General features: G+C 37.0%; 1 protein-coding gene across 1 annotated transcript; it reads left to right on the top strand.

The window, feature by feature from the left end:
* LOC109231339 lies at positions 1,164 to 21,519 on the top strand. The gene is made up of 23 exons (XM_019396973.1): positions 1,164 to 1,507; positions 2,254 to 3,414; positions 7,052 to 7,167; positions 7,958 to 8,166; positions 8,380 to 8,499; positions 8,719 to 8,847; positions 8,942 to 9,067; positions 9,403 to 9,458; positions 9,553 to 9,652; positions 10,587 to 10,704; positions 10,865 to 11,074; positions 12,271 to 12,595; positions 14,467 to 14,560; positions 15,275 to 15,383; positions 15,510 to 15,778; positions 15,890 to 16,014; positions 16,275 to 16,509; positions 17,039 to 17,227; positions 17,321 to 17,604; positions 18,110 to 18,317; positions 18,392 to 18,631; positions 20,603 to 20,688; positions 21,006 to 21,519. The coding sequence occupies exons 2-23, from the start codon at positions 2,567 to 2,569 to the stop codon at positions 21,163 to 21,165; spliced, it is 4,356 nt and encodes a 1,451-aa protein (XP_019252518.1). The 5' UTR covers positions 1,164 to 1,507; positions 2,254 to 2,566; the 3' UTR covers positions 21,166 to 21,519.

Below are 22,467 nucleotides of genomic sequence, written 5' to 3'. Positions count from 1 at the left end.
GTTACATATTGTATTATATCGTATTGTTATTCAAATACAATATTTGTTTTGATTGTTATTTAAATTTATCGTATCGTACCGTTAAATTCGTCGTTACGTAACGATGAAAATGTGTCACTTTATGTAACGACCGATTTGGTGTGGTTGCATGTTACCTTGTCTTTTTCGCTCAATCTCACCCTTCATTATTATTAAATAGTTTTATTTTATCATTTACCCTACCTTTTTATGTACTGTATCATAATTTTTCTTTATAATATTGCAAGTTTATTCATCATATTACTGGTGTGTGATACCATGAAACGACGGCAAAACGACACAATCCATCCAAACATTATATTCATCAAACGATACAGTACAGTACAATACAATACGATACGATACGATACGATACATTATGAAACGACATGTAACAACCATCCAAACAAGATGTAATCAATTTGAAAAATACTTTTGAGCAGTAATTAGTGTTTGACCATGCTTTAAGAAGTAATTTTAAGTGTATTTCCTCTAAACAGTTTTTCAAAAAAGTATTTTTGAAAAAAAGCTATTTTTTTTGCTTCTCAAAAAGTGTTTTTGCTTATACTCAAAAGTATTTTTCCCTTCTAAAAGCTTTCAAAATCTGAAAAAATATTCCAGCATAAAATAATGGAGTTCGAATTTTTTTATATGTGAACTTCCAGCATAATATACTGGAGTTCCATAACACATGTGCTCCAATTTCCAGTATATTATGCTGGAATTTTCCGTGTGCTGGAGTTGGCACAATATGCTGGAAGTTCATACACAAGTGCACCAATCTCCAGTATATTATGCGGGAACTTTCCGTATTGCAGTAAAATATTAGCTATTTTTCAATAACTTTACAAACGTTGACTATTTTTCAATTACCAGTCCGAAAATGGCTAGCGGTACTATTTTCACTATAATAAGTGTGTGTTTGATTTTCACTACCCTCATTTTCCTCTTTCAATCCGCTATGTAATTTATTTAAAAAGAATCTGTAGACTGAAAATGGCAAACTGGGGCTAGTGCTTAGCTGTTAAGGTAGCAAAGCAATGGCATTTCCGAAGTTTAAGGCAAAAGGAAAGGTGAAATTTGTAACGATGAGAGTGGATCTCAACGGGAGTCCAGCTCACACTCAAATTCACCTTTCGCTTCACTTTGAATGCTAAAACTCTCTGTCTCTCTCTCTCTCTCTCTCACACACACACACAGTGACTCTCTTTCTCTCTCTTTGGGGAACTCTTCACTTCACTTTCACTGCTCCCATACAAACAAAACAAGCAGCCATCAACATCTGCTCCATCATCATCCACCATTACCCCATTCACAGCTAATAGCTAAACTTTCGAACCAAAATAAATTGGAATTGAAAAACGCCAGTGAAAGCTACTTATACACTAATTTTGCTTTACTTTACTCATATTTTTATCATTCACAGATTGTCCAGAAATAGTTGCATCATTTCAATTGTGGAAATTTCTCCTGAATTTTACCTTCTTTGGTTAGTCTTAAACCCTCCTTTTCTTAATCCTTTTTTGAACTTGTTTAGTCTTTAGTTAGTATATATAAATGTGTTGTATACAGTTGATGTTTCACCTTTTTTTTTTTTTGTGTGTGATCAATTTGTTTTTTGAGTGTATCTTAGTGAATTGAGGGTTTAAATTGAGTATATAGTATTTAAATAGTGATCTGCAGGTGGGTTTTCTTTGATTCTGTATTGAAAATGATTGTATGAATGTTGTCAGTAGATGTTGGACTATGTAGTGTAGTGTGTGAGAATTCTGTGTGTACATTGTAGAAAGAATTGAATTTTCAAACTTTGATCTTCAGCCCTATTCATTGAATCTTGCATATATAAGATATAAAGGCAGCAGCTTTATTATTGATTTCTGACTGAATCTTCAAGAGTTACTTTTCAATTTGTTTTGGATTGATGTTTAGTTGTTGGCGCTCTAAGATGAACAGTGTCTTTTTTGCTGATGATTGTTTGAGTAGTTTTTTCCTGGTTGAGGAGAATTAGTTTTGAGAAATGTTGATGTTAGAAACAAGTATCATTATTACCACAACTTCACAATACAAAGGGTAGTCTTTAAAGCAGAGTACACCATAATTATTGTGCAATTTGGTTTACTCTCGAAGTATGAAATGTCAGTTAGTTTAGTTACTTTCAGTTTGTAATTGTAGACTTTCTGATTATTCTCCCTTTGGTCAATAGTAATTGCAACACATTGTGATTTGGAAATGCAGGACATCAGGGGCTTATGTAATTTTTCTCAGGGTGGAGGTACTAAAGATTAGTCCTGTTTTGGGCCAAAAGAGAGAAAATTGAACAGATAAACAGCATTTGTGGAGATAGTGTATTTACATTGCTGGCATTGACTTTACTGTGCTCGTGAGCTGAAACTCTCTTTTGTGCTGAAATGAAGCAAATTGGATGAGATAAAAACTGATTGAGACGATTGAGCTTGTGTATTGTCTGCATTTCTGGCTTTACCAACACAACTGTTCTGAGTCCAATTTCATGCTTTGAGATTATAAGTCTATTTTGCCTTGGGCGGTGATGCGTCCAATGCTAAAGAAATGCTTTCTCAACTGGTGCATTTTATCTGGTCAGCTCTTCATAATTGTGCTTTCCGTTGGTTTAGGGGAGTATAGAGGTGAGCCTGTTGCATTTGAGAAGCGAATAGATCATTATTCTGGATCACCTCTGATTCATTTGTCCGAAATCAATATCACGTCCTATTATCAAGAATCAAGAATTCAAGTTTTGACTAACAATTCAGTCTCTTGTGAGGACCTTGAAGGAGTTGGATCATTTGATACCACTTGCTTGCTGAATTCAAACCTGTACATAAATTCTGACTTGTATGTGTTAGGTACTGGAAACTTGGAGATACTTCCCCAGGTTTCTATTTACTGTCCGATAGAAGGCTGCATTATAAGTTTCAATTTGTCTGGCAATGTTAAAGTTGGGCAAGATGCAACTGTGGTAGCTGGTTCTGTTATTTTTTCTGCTCTTAGTCTGACGTTGGGACACAATTCTTCTATAAATACTACTTCATTGGGAGGAGCACCACCTTCTCAGACTAGTGGGACGCCAGTTGGGTATGATGGCGCTGGTGGAGGGCATGGTGGACGAGGTGCATCCTGCCTGAAAACTAACAAGACAAATAATTGGGGTGGTGACGTTTATGCTTGGTCTTCTCTGTCAAAGCCATGGTCTTATGGAAGCAAGGGTGGTGGCACCTCTCGTGAACACAAGTTTGGAGGAAGTGGAGGTGGACGTGTTTATCTTGATATGAAAGATCTCCTTTATATAAATGGATCCATACACGCAGACGGGGGAGATGGAGGATCAAATGGTGGTGGGGGTTCCGGTGGAAGCATTTTTATTCATGCTCAAAAGCTGTGAGTAACTTTCTGCTTGGACTTGCAGTATAAATCAGCACTTGTTTGTTTCCTTAATACTGCGTCCAAGACTTACTTCTATAACTTTTCTCAAGCAATCGAACATTCAAAGCCCATGCATAACCATATAGTCTGGATATTGAATTTGAGGCTGCAAATTGCTAAAGCTATTGACTGAAAAGTATGCATTAATAGTTACCATCCCTCTTCTTAATTTTTAAAATGTGATAGCAATATATTTGTATTTAAGGTTTTTGTTTTTAGCTGCTTGTGCATTGTATGTCTGCTAACTAACAATTTTTGCAGACATTAAATGCGTGTGCATTAAGCTTCTCATCTTTCTACTGGATATGCTTTACTATGCTCTATACCGTAGCCTAGGTGCTGTTTCGGAAATACACCTTGGACCTAACACAACCGAAAAAACTAGCTAATGAGGTGAGGATTGTGCAAGTCCCTATCAGTTGTTGCGTATTCGTTCAACCAACTTAGAACACTTAACACACTCCGTACGCCTAGGGCTGGACAGTTGGAACGTGAACCTTGCTATGGTACCATGTAATAAGTTCCCTTGAACTTAAAGTCCCTCCAATGAAGGATCATAATCCACAATGAGTACGACTAAAACAAGCTAATTATAAGTTATAACCGGTTCTTTAATACAACATATCAAATCGAGTGGCTCCTTCGCAACTATGTGGCTCAGATCCTCCAAGAATGTTGCCGCACTCGTGTCTGATCCTCCAAAAATGAATAATTTTAGGAGGATTTGAGACCCCTCTCCTCCCCCCGGGTTGGGAAGACATTTTTGAAGGATCTGAGCAACATAGATTGACAACTCTATTGACTCAGAATCCAGTGGTGATCACTCTCCTCGTGCACAGGAAGTGGAAGATTCTTCGGACATACTTGAACCCTATCGCTCGAAAAATGAAATCATGTTATAAAGAAAAAATGTACTTAACCTTCCAATGTATGCTTGAGTTATAATGACTGACGAGGAAAAATAATAAAAGCATCTATTGGGCAGTAAACAGCTTTCAGTTGTGAATAATTCCTTGAGGTTTTGGTAATTGGTATAGCTGCTTCAAACAAAAAATAACAGAATCTGTTCGAGTCCATAAGAAGTTAGTATCTGTTTGAGGGCTGTGGCTGAAGTATCTCACCTATTCCTTGAAGATAGGAAGATAAATGGTTAAGAGTGATAAGGTTGGTCAAGACATTAAAGTTAGTTAAGAGTATTATTCAAAAAAAGAAAATTGGTTGTGTTAAAGGTGCAATAGCTGGTGGTCTAAAAAGTTGAAGGGTACCTCGTGTTTGGTCCATTGAATGTGCTTCTATTCGGCACCACAATCAGAGTGTGCTGTGATAAAAAAGTCAATTTTGAAGCTTGAGCTCGTCCTAGCAAGAAAAAGATTGAGATGCAGGTTTTAATGAAACCACTTCCCAAAACTGAAATCGGGCAAATTCTCCTTCCTTAAAGACCAAAATTCTTGTTCTGCAGAACATGAGGATGAAGTCATCTACCAGGACTTAGATTGTAAGACGTGAGAATCAGAAAAAAAAAACCTTCTATTGCTGGAGGTCAATCATGTATTCACTTTGTCATTGGGTGCCCAAGCTACGTGAAGCAGTGTGTAGTTTCGGAGTAACATTGGAAGCTGAAGCATCAGTCTGAATATTTGCTCTCCCAGGCTTAGCAATTTCTGTAGCATCTATTAATTCTGTCGTTGGAAACTGTCAGACTTACAGCTAGTCTTGCTTTGCAGGGCAGAGAAAAAGCTATTTCAGTTTCCAACACAATGTTCTCCTTAGTTGTTTGAAGTAGTATGAACAGTATGACTTTTAGAAAACGGAAGATACATGAATTGGTGCAAATGCTTTATAGCATAAATTATGATAAGGTAAGCAATTTTATTTAATATGGCACCGTATAGATGCATATGGGTATGACAAAAACAGTGTGTATATCCCATTACTAAATTCGGCATACTGACATCCCTTTTGTATAAATGAAGGGAACTAGCAAAAACTAAATACTCTAAATGACTTTTAAACACTTTAAGTTTCAGGCAGGAATAAGAACTCCTTGAAGCCTTCTTTGGTTCCTCTTCGTCAACAAGACCACAAAATAAAGCCATGGACCGATGGTTATTATGTCTTCTTAATGGACTTATTGTCTTCCTTCCATGCCAACTTATAAAATCAGGCCTGAGTCTCTTTGACAGTGGTACTTCATCTAAATAAATTCAGGAACAAGTCCTGCACTTCCTTAGCTGTTGCACAATGTAAGATCAAGATTATTGGTGTTCCATATCCCTTCGCTCATGTATCACCTTTACTGAATCCGTTTTTCCTCAAACTATCCTGTGTAAGGTAGGATCCATGCAGTGCTATTCCATCCAAAACAGAAAGCTCTGTGAATTTCTCTTCATTCCAAAGCAATTTTCACGCAAATGCACATCCATTATTAGAACCCCTTGAACTCCTCATAATATTGTATTCATATTGCATGTTTCCTTATTTATGTTCTGGGATGTTTGTTCTTTCTTGAAATTTTTATCTGGTTACAGTGATAAGCTGTTTATTAAGGTTGTTTGCTGGTTAAAGTATTGAATCTCTGAATCCCCTCATCAAGAAATTAAGAATCTTAGGGGTTGTTGGTTACCGGGATAAGAACATTAGTCCCGGTATAAAATTTGGGTTTATAGTTATCCCATGTTTGGTTGTGGGTATTAGCTAATACCGGTATAAATTTTATACCAAAATGGTGGTATTGGCTATCCGTTTGGTGATACTCCTTCTCATCCTCCTCCTCCTCCTCCGTGGTGGTGGTGGTGGTATTAGCTACTATCCCATATATGAGTTGGGATGGGTAATCCCATGGGATATCTCATAACTGAACCAAATGACCCCTTAATTTATTTTATATTGGCCACGTTTATTTACCAATTGAGACATCAACATTCTCCCTCTCGTGTACATGAGAATATGTTGATGTGCAGTGGAGTGAGGCTTGAAAGCAAGAATTGTACTTGCTCTACTGTCATATTAAAATGTGGATATTTGGGGACTTAAAAGTCTAAGCTATTAGATAGGCGCATTATTTAATTTAATTAGGTATGTAACTTAAGTAATTCGTTTGTCTGACAATGTTCTCTCACAGATTCACTGTCATATTAAAAGGGTACTTCTCTTTCTCTTTTCACCTAGATGATGGTATCTAGTAAAACTTTTCTAGTTAACCCCACCTTGCATCTGATTTTGCATAGTCAATTTGCAAGTTCTTTTAATCATCGCATAACCTTTCTCATCTCCCATTCAACCTTTTCATTTATTTAATATCTTCTCCTTATGATGGATTAAGTACTGATAGCTAATAATTGCATCAGAGATTCATGTGTACTCAATTTTTGGCATTGTTAGTTTGTTACTTTAGCATCTGTCGTTTCCCCCCTGTTTTCTTGCTTAGACTATGATTAGTTGTTCCCAGTTGTCACTTTGTTTGTTTTTTAATTGGAGTCTGTAAGAACCTAAATATCCGAAAGTGCTGCTTTTTCTCATTCTATTGTACAATTTGAATAGCTAGTAACAGTACTTGCCCTGTATCTAACTTCAATACTGGATACCTGGACAGGAAAGGATTTGGAGAAATAAGCGCAGCTGGTGGGAGCGGATGGGGTGGAGGCGGGGGTGGAAGAATCTCATTGAACTGTTACAGCAGACAAGAAGATGTAAAAGTTACCGTGCATGGTTTGTGTTGATCATACTTGTTTTTGGCACATTCTACTAATCTGCAATATTTTAACTGCTAAGCTTTTCAATGTTGTGTGGATAAATGGGTTCTCTATCTGATGCACGCTCTACAATCTTATGTTGCTTTCTCCTACTCACAAGAATAGGATTCAGGCTTTCCAAACAAAAAGTGGGTCAAGAAAGGGAAATGGTGTATAGATTAGGGTTCAGTGTTTTCTAAACTCTTAAAGCCATCACAAAATGTTGTCTTTGGTATTAAAAAAATAGTTTTATCATTCAAATGCATTCATATAGATAAACGAACCTACTCTTCCCTCCCTTTATATATGGAACTTAATGGAACTAGTTCCGCGGAATACCTTGACAACCTATAGACCCTCTGACCTATTAATTTGTGGGTAGCTTGAGAAGAACTGTGGGAATTCCAGAAGTACCTAAGCTGTTCAGAAAATTTTCATGGGTCCTGCTGCAACGCCCAATGGAAGTGAGAAACAAAAAACTCTGTTTCCATATTTCAAAGGTTCATTGCAGTTCCCTCCATACTTTTATACGTGTCTCAGTCCACAACCTACATTGGCAATGCTGAATGTACGTAATCTCTCACCCCCTATGTTAATATGATCTTGAACCTGTTGAGTGGGTGTGAGGGAACTTTTAAGTTTAATGGAGGAAAATGGGTATTATTCCCACTGACAGTAAAGTTACCCTTGTCCTAGTGTTTGATGCCTCTTGTCCACTTTTGTGATGTCTCTTTAAGCTAAATAATCTATATTTGGTCGTTTGGCAGGTGGCTGGAGTGTTGGTTGTCCTCAGAATGCCGGGGCCGCAGGTACTTTCTATGATGCATATGTACTGAGTTTACGGGTGGACAATGACAATATAACAACAGAAACAGAAACTCCTCTGCTGGATTTTTCTACTTCCCCTCTCTGGACAAATGTTTACGTCGAGAACAATGCTAAAGTTTTGGTCCCTCTACTTTGGTCACGAGTTCAGGTCTGTATATTGTTCTTCCCAAGGTTATCTATTATTTGTGTGTGATGTTGAAAACGTGGACTCGGATTTAAATGATTCTTCGTATCCGATGACTTCCCAGAGTCACATCATTCTTGCTATATCACTAGTTACAAGTATTCTAACTTTCAAGCAAATGATTGTTTTTCTTTTGGTGAACAATGTATTAATTCTGTTCATAATTTCTTTAAAAAGGTGAGGGGCCAAATTAGTTTACTTTATGGAAGCAGCATCATCTTTGGGTTGTCTAATTATCCAGTCTCTGAATTTGAGCTTGTAGCAGAGGAACTTCTAATGAGTGATTCAATAATAAAGGTAAAGCTTCATGAGAGGATCTTATATGCTCTCTAAAATTTCATAGTTTCCCTTTTCTCTCAGTAGTCACTGGCTAGCAAGTTGTTGGACAAGTTCTGTGACCCCTCCTATTTAATTGCTAATATTCTATTTCTTTTCTAAAAAAATCTTGTTGAGATACACAAACTGTATTAACTGTCCTCCTCTCCCTGCTTCAAATCTGACAATACTGTATTGAAGGTTTATGGTGCACTTAGAGTATCTGTGAAGATGTTACTCATGTTGCAATCTGAAATCCAAGTAGATGGTGGAGGAAGCACAGTTGTTACTACGTCTGTCCTTGAAGTCAGGAATCTTGTTGTTCTGAAGGTAATTATTAGAGGTCTACCTGATACATTGATACTGACATAGTTAGATTCCTGGTAAATTAGCATAAACACTTCCGTACATTCCTCTTTTGCAGGGAAAGTCTGTTATCAGTTCAAATGCAAACTTGGCTTTATATGGTCAGGGACTTCTAAGGTTGACTGGTGATGGTGATGCAATCATAGGCCAGAGGCTTTCCTTGTCACTATTCTATAATATTACGGTAAGATGTTGATATTTGAAACATCTTGTGCCAAAATTAAGAGGGAGTAAAAGATGAGAAAGGAGAATCTTCATAAAACATAAATAACATGGGTAAACCGGCATTTTCTTAAGACTTGGAGCTTGACAAAACATACCATCGTGGTGGAATTTGTGCAATTTCTTGTTCCAATTGGACTTTAGTATGAGAAAGCAAGTGCTTTTTTTCTCCAACATTTTCCTTGGATTTAATTGCCTTCTCAGTACTGTTGTTTCCCCCCAAGCTCTGAAGGCTTTCTATTTTTATTTTGATTGTTATACTTCTGCGTAATTCTTTTATAATCATTTAATTGTTAGGTTGGCCCAGGATCTCTACTTCAAGCCCCCTTGGATGACAACAGAAGTAGAAGCAAGTATGATGTCTTACTTGCTCTGCTGTATTGTTTTGTGTGCAATTTATTTTTGTTGTTTCATTTGTCGCATTTTAACCTCCTTGACTCCAAATAGGGTGACTGAATCTCTGTGCGATAGCACGAGCTGTCCAATGGATTTGATTACTCCACCTGATGATTGCCATGTCAATTACACGCTGTCCTTTTCGCTACAAGTAAGAGAAACTTATATTGTACTTTATCTACTGCCAATAATGTGTGTGGCTTAGATGTATGATTATACATTAAAAATGTATCTAAAAAATGCATCTTTTTATTGATTCGAGATTCCCCCTTTTCTTGCATGATTGAGTTATAACTCATAGAAGATTGATTGGAGAGATGACCATGAATTAGAAGGTAGAGCTATGAAATGGAACAAAATTATTGAGAGGATTCACACTTCCTTTACTTCTTTAAAATATATTTCTTTTTGGATTATGTCAATATTTCATATTTTTGTTACACCCAAGGGTGTGGCAATGAAGTGGGTAATAACCTCGGAGACCTTCAAATTCCAGAAGAGACAAAACATAGCTAGGTAATTTCTTTCCATCTGCGTAAGCTTTGGTGGTTAGAGCTATTTAGTACTACCGAGGTGTGCACAAGCTGGACAGCACTATACACACACACAGTCACACACACACACATATACAGCAACAATTCAGTCCCATACAAGTTGGGGTCGGCCATATGAATTCTCTTTCCCTTCATTTAACTCAACTCATATACACACACACATATATATTTAATATTTTTGTTGTTCTGGTATATCACACAGTTTTCATCTGTTACTCTGCTTGATAAAGCTAACAATGGTCATTTGGGATAGATGCCCTGTTTAGGCTCATAGAAAAAGCCAGCTGAATTCTGTTATGCTTTTGCCCTCTTCGATTTCTTAGGCCCCCAAAAAAGTTGCACATTTCTTGAGATTGATTGTTCATTTCCTTGTCTTAGTATATTAATATTTAGGATTATAGAAAATGGGTTAAATGAATGTTAGTGATGCTTTCACACTCCTTGATTATTTCCTGTCCCTAGGAAATGAATATTAATCATTTCCTTGTCTTGCTTGGGGCTAATTTTCATTTTCTTGTCTGCTAATGGCAGATTTGTCGAGTGGAGGACATTCTTGTCACGGGCATCATCAGGGGTAGCATTATTCATGTTCACAGAGCCAGAACTGTCATTGTGGACAATGATGGGGCCATAACTGCCTCTGAATTAGGTCATGACGTTCAAGCATTATTGGCATTTGCCAGTGATTTTTCATTTTTCGGCTTTCTTTTTTCTTGGGCGCTTCAGATTATTTGACTCTGCTCCTGTGCTGAGCCCCCGAGAGCAGGAGAGAGGATTCTAAAATGTCTCATCTTGTGGTTCACTTTCAGGTTGCAGTAAAGGTGTTGGCATGGGAAACTACTCAAATGGAGCAGGTGGTGGTGCTGGACATGGAGGAAGAGGTGGTTCGGGATTTTTCAATGGGAGGCTGAGTGAAGGTGGTCAAAGATACGGCAGTGCTGATCTTCCCTGCGAGTTGGGCAGTGGGAGTGAAGGTCCAGGCCAGTCCTACGGACCTGTTATTGGAGGGGGGATAATTGGTAACATATTTTACTTATTACTAAGCTTATCTTATGCTTTATGGACGCTGGTATATCAGCACATTCTTCTACATTTTTTTTTCATCAAATTAACAAATTCTTTTTTGTTCACTTTTTCTTGGTTTCTGAATCACTAGTTTACTGTTTATCTGCTAGGTCATGTGCAGCGAAATTGAATTATGATGCTTAGATAGTGGACTCCAGAATTCCAGCTTAATTTATTTTGGGTTATAAGTGCTGGGGGTGGAGAGTAGGTTAGGTGTCACTTATCAGTAATCTATTTGAAGAACCCAAGTGGTGGAATGCGTCAAATATCTGGTTGAGATCGACGACTAAAATAGAATGCAATGAGAAATTAATGTATAGCTAAAAATAGTTTTACTCCGCAAATCCCACATTATCCTTTGCAGATTAATGGGTATTAAGTACTTCTCCACTTGTCTTTTCCCTCTTCAATCAAGAAAATAAGTTCTTCGCATGCTAGTGTTATGGGACTTTTCAAGTTTTTTTTTTTTTAATGTATATGGGTTTCCATACTAGTTATGTGGTGTAGTTGGTGTCTGCCTTGGCGGATTATGCGATGTTTAAGTTGGTGATTCTATAGAAGGCATCCCAATGTCATACTCTGAACTTGGGGCTCTTAACAGTGAGACAATGTAGTCAGATTCCAGCATGAATCCTTCTTGGACTGTTTTCGAAGAATGGGTTCCCAGTAATATATTTCAACTTCTTATTGCTTTCTAATTTTGTATTTCAAGTTCAAATACACCAAATTTTGCTAAATTTGTTGTCTGCAGACTCCAACTATTCTCTCTATCTGTTTTAGTTGGTTAAAAAAAGCATGTAGACTTATGGTCCCAACAATAGATTAGATAGAAAAGAAAGGGTAAGAATGGATGGTTAATCCTCCATTTTAAGAGTAATTAGCAGTTCAGGTTACTACCTAATCAAGTTCTTGCCTAGGCTGGTTAATACCAGGGGGAATCACAGGGTTTAGCACCATTTTCTCTAGTAATCCCTGCATATTCACTTATATAATGTTGCCAAGTGTATGTTTTCTTTTTTAATAGTTTGTTAATGGAGACTAATAAAAAGTAATAATGCACAAATGTGTATAAAGTTCTCAGAAATGACTGAGATGTGTATGGTCTGTTATTCACAAGCTTATTTTTTGAGTGTTATTTTCGTCTTTGCAGTGTTGGGATCCAGCCAGTGGCCTCTTTTCAAACTTGATGTTTACGGAACCATGAGGGCTGATGGTCAAAGTTGTCGTACCCCAAGCAGAAACAGTAATGGTACTCTTGCTGGTGGAGTTGGTGGTGGTTCTGGAGGAACAATTCTACTTTTTCTTCAAGCTCTTGCCCTTATGGACAACTCAGCTATATCAGTTGTTGGAGGCTGTGGTGGCCCACTGGGTGGAGGTGGTGGTGGTGGTGGCAGAGTTCATTTTCATTGGTCTAAGATAAACATGGGTGAGGAGTATGTCCCTCTTGCAACTGTAAATGGAACCATTGACCATAGGTAGGTTGTGTTCATGGGTACTTGTGCAATTTACAGTTTGTATTTCTTAAGTTCTTTAGTCTTCACGTGAATTATTTGCCGGATGTTCCGTTTCCTTAGCTTTTCCTTTTTCTTTTGAGTATGCATGTCGTATCTAGATGTTTGATTAGAGATTCATTTAAAAAAAAAAATTCCTTTTTCTCCTTAGACACTTTGTTTTAGTTGTGCTTTTGTTAAATATTCCTGGTTCTTATCCCATCAGAGGTACGTGAAGAAAAGGAGCTGACATACCCTTTCATATCCTATAGAACGACTATTCTTTGATCTTGCAACTTTTACTAGTCTTCCTCTTGCAGGAACTGAGTTCCATAAATTTGCATTAAGATTCTCGTCCTGCAACCAATAATTTCTGTAGATCCTTTTCACAGGCTGCATCCTTATTTAGTTCCCATCTTCGAAATACTTTCAAATGACAAATATGAGATACTCATATTTTCTCGAGGCCTATATTTAAAGCTGCCTGGACTATCTGTAAAAATGAAAATCAGCAGATGTCGCTTACAATAGTCCCGCCTTTAAGTAAATTGCTTTCATATCCAACCAAGAGTTTCCTATTTATTGGCCAAGTTTCTGCTCATACACATTTGCCTGATAGTTGGTAGAGCTCTATGTTTGGTAGGGTGAAAAGAGGAGTGTCAGAGGGGTGGGATTAAATGTGGAGGATCATGTTTTATTCCCTTTATTAATAAGTCATAAAATTGCAAAAGTGGAGCAAAGTAAAATTTGAGGGGTTGGTGTACCCCTCCAAGTCATCTTTTTCAATCCTTTCAAAAAAAAAAAAAGAATATGGGAATGAGGAAATATCAATTTACTTACAGGTAGTATATCATCAGTACTTCACATTGAGAATTAAAACGTAAATCATTTTATCATATTTTACAGAATTAGACCAGATATGTACTCTCTTAATTCAGCCTTCCCCTCCCCTTAGGTGGAGTAAATTGTAGCCATCCAAATATTGTCATTAAGATAAATGCATTTGACATGCATTGTCAATATTCATCAGTTTCTCGATAAGTTGATGTCTTTGCAAGGTTGTACTTCAGAATAAATTTTTTGAGTTGAATGAATTATTTACTCTAGGACGCTCGGAAATATAACGTGCTTGGTTTCTTGACTTGTAACTTTTTGGAATCATCTTGGTGCAGTATTAAAAATATAAATTTTTAACCTATAAAGATTGTAATGTTCTTCAATAAGTAGCATGATTTTGTCAAAAAAGCTATCTTAATGAATATAAGAGAGGTGAGTCTTAAACCGGCCAAGAAAAGAGACGTGTCTTGAGTATTACTCCCTCTCTCCCGCTTTATGTGACACGATTCAGAGTACGAGGGTCAAACTATCTAGTTTTCGGTGTAAAGTTGGATGTAGAATCTTCAAGTTTTTTGAAATAAAATTTATATATTTAGAAACTACGTAAAAGTACTATGAGTCACAATAATTAATAATCCAAATCATTCAAAAGGTAAATGAAAAAATTGCGGTCAAAGAAAATTCCTTTGATTCTCCAAATATTAACTGTGCCACATAAAGTTGGACAGAGGGAGTAATGCAACTCCTTTTTACAGTATACCTGACTACTCATTTTTCTAAAGGTGGAAGATGTTGATACTACCTGGTGATAGGTTTTTCTGGCTGTCCTGATCAGCCAAATGCTCTTTCCTGCTACAGTGTCCTCCAATTTTAACTGGTTTTTATATAAATGTTATGATCAACCGATCAAAAGAGAAGTGATGTTATGATTTAAAAAGCTGCGTATGATAAGTTTGCAGATTTTGCTTCAGTAAATAGTCTGTTGGCATTAAACTGGTGTATTTCTCAATTTATTACAGTGGAGGTACAGGTGATGGTGGTGGTCTTCGTGGAGAGAAAGGCACAGTAACTGGAAGGAAGTGTCCTAAGGGCTTGTATGGTACATTCTGTACGGTAATTTTCATACTACATTGTTTTGTTATTGCTTTACCCTATATTTTTTAATCAATACCTTTTACCCTATCTGTTGCTTACTTACAATTTTTACTCTTAATAAATTAATTGATCGGTAGATGAACCAAGTGTGACCTGTTAGCCCATAAGTAAGTACTGTGACGAAGCGGCTGTTGCTCACCCGGCACGATCCTACAAAGTCACAATTCACCCAACACGATCATCCGGGGTGAACAAGAATTGGGGATCGGATGCGGGCATTCCCGCCGAGAATTGTGCCTTACCCTATTATATTTCTCCTGAGGATATAGATCTTGTTTGGCCAGTGAAGAATGTTTTGGCATCTTGAAGCGCTTGACCATGAATTTATGACTTGGCTTATAGTCCTTTTCGACCTTTCCTTTAGGATCCAAAGCCTTCATTGATCTTCTCTCTTAAGTCCAGTTGATGAAGGCCCCTAATCTACAAAATGGTTCTCTCTGGACATGTTAGTGCCTTGAAGAGGTTGGAATCCTGCAGCTCGTAAAGTGTAGATCGGACCAAGTGCAAATGTGAAGTGTTATCAAAATTATTCAGCTTTATCTTACAGTTCTCAGTAGCAATCTGTTGTCATAATATTGTTGCGATTATTCCATTAGTATCCCCTATGAAAATTAGATATTTTCCATCCGGTCAATTGTGATTATATCTATCTTCCCCATTAAATTTAATCAGGAATGCCCTACTGGAACATACAAAGATGCTGAAGGATCAGACCCTTCCCTGTGTATTCCCTGTTCCATGGAGCTCCTTCCTAGACGTGCTTATTTCATTCATAGGCGAGGTAATGGTGTTGTCTTCTTCAGTTTCTTTTTTTAAATGATTACTTGATATAATGTTGCTTGCTTTCTCAAATATTTTGTGAGTATGCTGTATTGAAGTTGATTAACAGGCTCAACTGCTGCTGCAGGAGGAGTAACTGAATCACCTTGCCCCTATAAATGTATCACTGATAAGTATAGGATGCCAAACTGCTATACACCTTTGGAGGAGCTCATATACACATTTGGAGGCCCATGGCCTTTTTCACTGTTGCTGTCGTGTATCGTTGTGCTGCTGGCTCTTTTATTAAGTACATTGCGAATCAAACTAGTAGGATCAGAGAGTTCTTATAACACTTCAAATTCAATGGACCATCACAGTCATCACCATTTCCCTCATCTCCTATCCTTGTCCGAGGTACAAAACTCGGAGCATTTGTATGTTCTTTTATCTTTTGTCAAAATCTCAAAAGTTGTATGTTCGCTTGGTAATGTTCTTCATCTTCTAATTTATTTTCTTAATTTCAAGGTCCGAGGTGCTAGAACAGACGAAACTCAGAGTCATGTCCACAGGATGTATTTTATGGGCCCCAATACCTTCCGTGGACCCTGGCATCTTCCTTACTCACCCCCTGATGCCATTATTGAGATTGTGTAAGAATTAATATGTACTTGATTCTGAATAATCGTAAATATGAAACTCCTATTAGGCCATATTCCTATTATAGGTATCAATCAATGATCACTCAACATACTTAGTATATCACTTGAGCTGATACATATATCTCTCGTAAGATGAACTTTATTCTGAAGCTCTGAGAGTATTTTGACTTGTTAGCGAGCCATATCAGATAGGGAATACTCAATAGCTCCCGTCACTAACTCAGCATTTCTTTGTTGACATGAAATTGCAGGTATGAAGATGCTTTTAACAGATTCATAGATGAGATCAATTCAGTTGCTGCATATGATTGGTGGGAGGGTTCAGTGCATAGCATACTTTCCGTCGTTGCATATCCTTGCGCATGGTCTTGGAAACAATGGCGGAGGAGAAGCAAAATTCATCGCCTTCAGGAGTATGTTAAGTCAGAATATGATCATTCTTGTTTACGGTCATGCCGTTCACGTGCTTTATACAAAGGAATGAAGGTTTGTCTATTAACTTTATTTTTATAGTAGCCTTTATTGTGACTATCTCAAGTTTGATGTGGTGGATTTTGGTTTTCTTTGCATTCTTGTTAAGAATGTTTTCTCGTCCTTCTCAAGTCTCTGTGCGGAGTATCAGATTCTTATTGCATCTTGTGTTTTGGACAAAATGCGAACTTTTTTTAGTAAGAGGTTAAGGCCCCCAGCCCTCTAAATTTAAAAAAAAGGATAAGGAACTGGACGGGCTGGGAGAGTATACTGGATATGGTAGATTTGAAGCATCCATTTGTTTGTGGCTTTAAACCTCCATCATGTTAATACTTTACAGGAAGTAGGTTGTAGGACTTCTTGGAGCATCTAATTCAGATAATCAAGTTTTAGTTTTTCAAAGAACTTAGCATGAAATAAAGATCTGTTGATTTAATACTTGTAGATGTGCTATGTCATGGAAACCTCAGTCCTCCCAATTTGGTGGACAGGATTTGCATTTTAGCTGCAAATTATGTTGCATGATTTAATGAGTGTGTTACAGGTTGGAGCAACACCTGACTTGATGGTTGCTTATATTGATTTCTTCCTCGGTGGTGATGAGAAACGTTTAGACATAGTAGCAAGTATACAGAAGAGATTCCCCATGTGCATTATCTTCGGTGGTGATGGAAGTTACATGTCACCATATAATCTTCACAGCGACACGTTATTGACAAATCTCCTTGCTCAGGTCTGTTGACATTCTTGTGCGTTGATTTTGTATTAGCAGTTGCCACAATCTGGTTTCTTGATTGTTAAGACAAGAAATCTTATTTGTTTCCAGCATGTGCCTTCAACTGTTTGGAATCGGCTGGTAGCTGGTTTGAATGCCCAGTTGAGAACTGTGAGGCATGGGTCAATCCGCTCTGCGCTCCTACCTGTCTTGAATTGGGTTAGAAGTCATGGAAACCCCCAGCTTGAGTTTCATGGTGTTAAGATCGAGCTTGGGTGGTTCCAAGCAACCGCTAGTGGGTACTACCAATTGGGTATTTTGGTGCTGGCTGGTGATCATTCTCTCTATGATCTCCCACAATCTGAAGTCTCGGAAAGCTGTGATGACTTCTCTAGGTAGTCTTGATGAGACCCTGAATATTGCTCTTTTTTTCCTGTCGATTACTGTAGAAGCTTCCTCTCTACTTAAATCTTTGCAACGCTCTTTCTGAAACTTCCTAAATTGTTCTAAATCTTTTGGATTTATATGTTCCCACCTTGAAGTTTCATGTAAGTGCTGTCTTAACTTAGACCATATGCTACCACTTGGAAAGTATTGCAAACTTTGTTCTTGGGTGTGAAAGATGCATTAGATGATGCCGAAAGAATTTGGATAGCTGACTCTTGAAAGGAGATGGATCTGAGTAGTAAAGCGCCGTGCTTTGTCTATAATTTGTTATATTTTATAAAAAAGATGCTTCTGTGTGTACGCTCTGATTTATGCATTGTGCATATGACAAGGAATTTCTGGTTACAGTCTTACAGATGCTAGGCTTCTTCCGCTATCATACTAACAAATTTCAAAAGCATTGAAATGAAAGACTGACTTCTGTTATAACATCCTTGATTGTATGTCTTACAGGAACGTTGCAACAATAGTAAGGAGGAGTCTTAAGCAACCTCTAGAAACCCAGCAATGTGCAAGTCATGCATTATCCCGCAAAAAGATTACTGGTGGAATGAATGGTGGTCTCATTAATGATACTACTGTGAAATCCCTGGATGTTAGAAGGGATTATATCTTCCCATTTTCTTTGCTATTGCACAATACCCGCCCAGTTGGTCGTCAGGTACTGTGAAGTTATAAAATTTGAGAATTTGATTTAATCATTAATCTAACCTTGCATCTTATTACGTGTTTCAGGACACTGTACAGCTGCTGATCACTATCTTACTATTGGCAGATCTATTTGTTACCCTTCTTACTTTAGTTTTATTCTACTGGGTATCTCTTGGGACTTTTCTAGCTGTACTTCTTGTCCTTCCTCTATCTTTGCTTTCGCCTTTTCCAGCCGGTTTGAATGCCTTGTTCAGCAAAGGTCCAAAGAGAGCTAGTCTTGCTCGAGTATACGCACTATGGAATGCCACCTCATTGTCTAATGTTGTAAGTTTCTCTATGGATGCGTTACACTTTGCATGCTTCATTATCAAATTTTGCATGGATCGACTTCATCCGGAATTTAACTGAGATGTCATATAATGATACTATCTGATGACATGATGATGTCATTCTACAATAGAACTGTTCTAGAACTTCTGGTGAAAATGAATTTTGGGTGGGCAAAAACTTCTGGACTAAGACTTGAACTAAGTTAAACTTATTAAAGATGAGTCCCATTAAGTTTTGACAACACATAGTGAGATCAAAAAAGAGATGTAGATGCTATTTTTATTGATTGTTCATCACAGTCACGAGATAAATCTACAAATCCTCTTACATCCTAACAAAGAGAAACCTCAACTATACTTGTAGATTAGGCCTTTTTAACTAACGGATGTCATGAAATGTATGTGTTGGAACACTAGGTCCGGTATTTATTAGGAGTGTTTTTAGTTTTTTTATAGACTTATATGTCTGTTTATGGTTAATTGTAATTTAAGAACCTCTAGTGTACACTATGTACACTAGGTCCGGTATTTATTAGGAGCGTTTTTAGTTTTTTTGTAGACTTATATGTCTGTTTATGGTTAATTGTAATTTAAGAACCTCTAGTTTTAATTAACACCTTAATTTTTTTAGAATAATTATTTAGTATTGGATAATAGACCAGAATAGAGTGGAATGGATGGAATTCACATAGCTGACTTCAACTAGTTTGTGTTTGAGATGTTGCTTATTGAATGATTGACTGAAAAAAAATGGTCAAGATTCCTGTTATTTGCTACTCAATTGGTTTCTTGGATTACCAAGATTGGAACTTCATAGTTATGTGAGTTAATTATCTTCATATAGCATTTCCTCATATAAATGGACTGAAGAGAGCTTAATTTTGATACATTCACTGGAGTTGCCTCAATTAAGCGTCAAGAAAAAGGCAGGGGCGGACTTACATTCATGCAAGTGTGTTATCCGACACCGTGTTGCTTGAAATTTCCACTAAATTACCAAACAGCCAATGAGCCAGTGGTCACATAATATCCTTGCCCTCTTAATGGTTCCAAGTTCAATTCTTAACAGATGCACCATCTTTTCTTTTATAATCTCAAACTGACACTAAGCAAAGCCCCATCTATTCAGCAAAGTTTATTCAGTGAAATTCAGAAAAATATGTATTAAATAAAACCATACAAACGTGGCTTAGTAAAGAGCATTTTAGAAAAAGTTAATAATAATAATATGAAAAATTGTTAGCTATATTTTTTTTTTTCTTGTGATTCGCTTGTATCTTCGAAAACAATTACATTAATGTAGTTGACGTGGCTTAGTAAAGAGCATTTTAGAAAAAGTTAATAATAATAATATGAAAAATTGTTAGCTATATTTTTTTTTTCTTGTGATTCGCTTGTATCTTCGAAAACAATTACATTAATGTAGTTGATGTGTTTTATCAAGATGATCTTATTATAGTAAAGTTTCATTGGTTTAGTTTTTAAAATGTCGACACCGGTTATCCAAAATCCTGCATACGCCCCTAGAAAAAGGTGACCTAGGTCACACGTTCTAGCCCCACACCATGCAAAGCAAAGCCTGGTATATAAGTGGAGAAGGGTAGAGGGGCGGGCCCATTATTCACCGAGTTTCGAAGGCTGCGGTTGGTCCAAAGGATCGGCCCCAGACGGATTTCTCGGTCATCAAAAAAAAAAAACAATTGTTGTCTGTTTCCATGTAAGGGGCAAAAAAAAAAAATTAAAAACAATTTTTTTTTCTTTTGGTTGAAACTTTATGAAGGTGTCCAATTCTAGAATGAGAAAAGTAGTTGAATCAAGAATGAAGTAATTTCGAACTTTGAGGATGAGTACGTATGATTAGACCGAAATGATAGGCTGATTGTAGATGCTGACGCACAGGAGTCCCGGTGATCAGATCTGGAACTTATTTTTCTTGTTTGACAGAATCTCTTTTGACTTCCTGCAGGCTGTTGCCTTTATATGTGGTTTAATCCACTATGGAATTTCTGCATTGAAGCCCCCTGATGAGGCAAGCATGTGGGGTTTGAAAAGGTGAGAATTTTGATATTACTATGTCCAAAGCTTGTCTCACTCCTCACTTCATCCAGTCAATGCGTGGGAGATAAAAAAAAAATTGAATCTAAAGCGAGGAATATTTGTATCAGTTCCCAAATGAGAACCAGTGAGAGCTTATAAGAATGAAACTGCAGTCGTTTCATATAACATGGTTAAACATCAGTGTCTGAGGTGGAATAGTGGCAAAAAAACACAGCTGAAATCAATATATTCACTTATAGTCCATTTTCAGCTATATTTATCAACTACAACGTCATTCTAAAACTAGTTAGCAAATGTATTACTATTGTCAGGGAAGATGACAAATGGTGGCTTTTTCCTACGATCCTGCTGCTATTTAAGTCGGTTCAAGCTCGATTTGTTGATTGGCATATAGCAAATTTAGAAGTTCAAGATTTTTCTCTCTTCAGTCCGGATCCTGATACATTTTGGGCCTATGAAGCTGCTTCTTGACATGAAGAATATAATACGTTGGATAGGATGGAGAAATTGTGCAAATTTTTGGCATAGCACTTCTTGGAATTTTGACCTGTATATATGTCCAAATCAGTACAAAAGCATTGGTATACATGTGCAGTGTTCTTTGATGTAATTAGGGTTTGAAGAGAACAGAGATGATAGGTTTAGAGAGTGGATTTTTTCATTGAGTTTTTTCTCCTTGTAGAGGAGAATGTATAGGTGATTTACAGATAATTTTGAGAGAGCAGAGATGGATTAGGAGCAAATATTTCTTCGTTTAACTTAATGTTACTCCTAAAAATAGTGAAGCGTAATGCAATTTTGTTCTCCTTAATTCTGCTTGTAAAATGGTGCAAATCTGATCAAAGATCTCTAAAATATCTCCTTTTTGGGTTTTTTTTTGGGGGTGGGGGTGGGCGGGGGGGGGGGCGTCTGATTCCTTTTATTTGGACAAGATTTAAGTTATGTACATTGATAGTGTAAATATTTCTTACACCACAAATAACCATATTTTAGATTTGGTGAGATTAGGTTGAACACCCTGACTTACCTTTGTATCTTAATTTTCTTGTTTGATATCCTATGTGGTTAGAACAGGATAATGGCCATTGTGCAAAGCTCAATCTCAAAAGCTAATTCTAAGTTATGAGAATTTGTCCGAGACCATAAGAGGACTTTCAACCCATGCACTTAACCAACATGGAATTTAAAACCTTCGTGTGTTGGACATCTGTAACGTAAAATAATATAATATGGATGGCCATATATTGAGTAGCCAAACATCAAGATTGAACTGATTCCTCTATAATAGAGAAAATGACTCTCTATGGCCCCTCAAAAATTTAATATTTCATATTTTTCTCTATTGATTCGAAATGTCCCTTCGGCCCAAACATATTACATCTAATAGCCTGAAAAGTCTATTTTGTATATTTTTTGTAGAGAAATTTTCAGAATGTTTTAATGATTATTAGCTTGCTATAGCTACCATTTACTAAATTACTTCCTATAGCTATGTTTTCAGTTGTTATAGACTGTATTCAATGTATTTTTGCTACTGTATTCATGAATACAGTAGCAAAACTCGGCGGAAAATAGGGGAGTCCAGCTAATTCGACTATATTCGCGAGCTGTATTCATGAATAGTAACGGAATTTACGAAAAAAAGGTCTTCAGCTGTATAAAAACGGTAAGTGAATCAATTAACGCGATAGACTCCTAATATAACTCAACAAACTTAATTATAACACACAAAATTTGTATTTCCAGTTATAGAGAAGATTCTCAACCGAAAAA

The sequence above is a fragment of the Nicotiana attenuata genome, chromosome 8, assembly GCF_001879085.1.
Source record: "Nicotiana attenuata strain UT chromosome 8, NIATTr2, whole genome shotgun sequence".
Classification (NCBI taxonomy): Eukaryota; Viridiplantae; Streptophyta; class Magnoliopsida; order Solanales; family Solanaceae; genus Nicotiana; species Nicotiana attenuata.
Note: the sequence above shows the minus strand (reverse complement) of the source record. Positions and strands in the feature narration are given on the sequence as shown.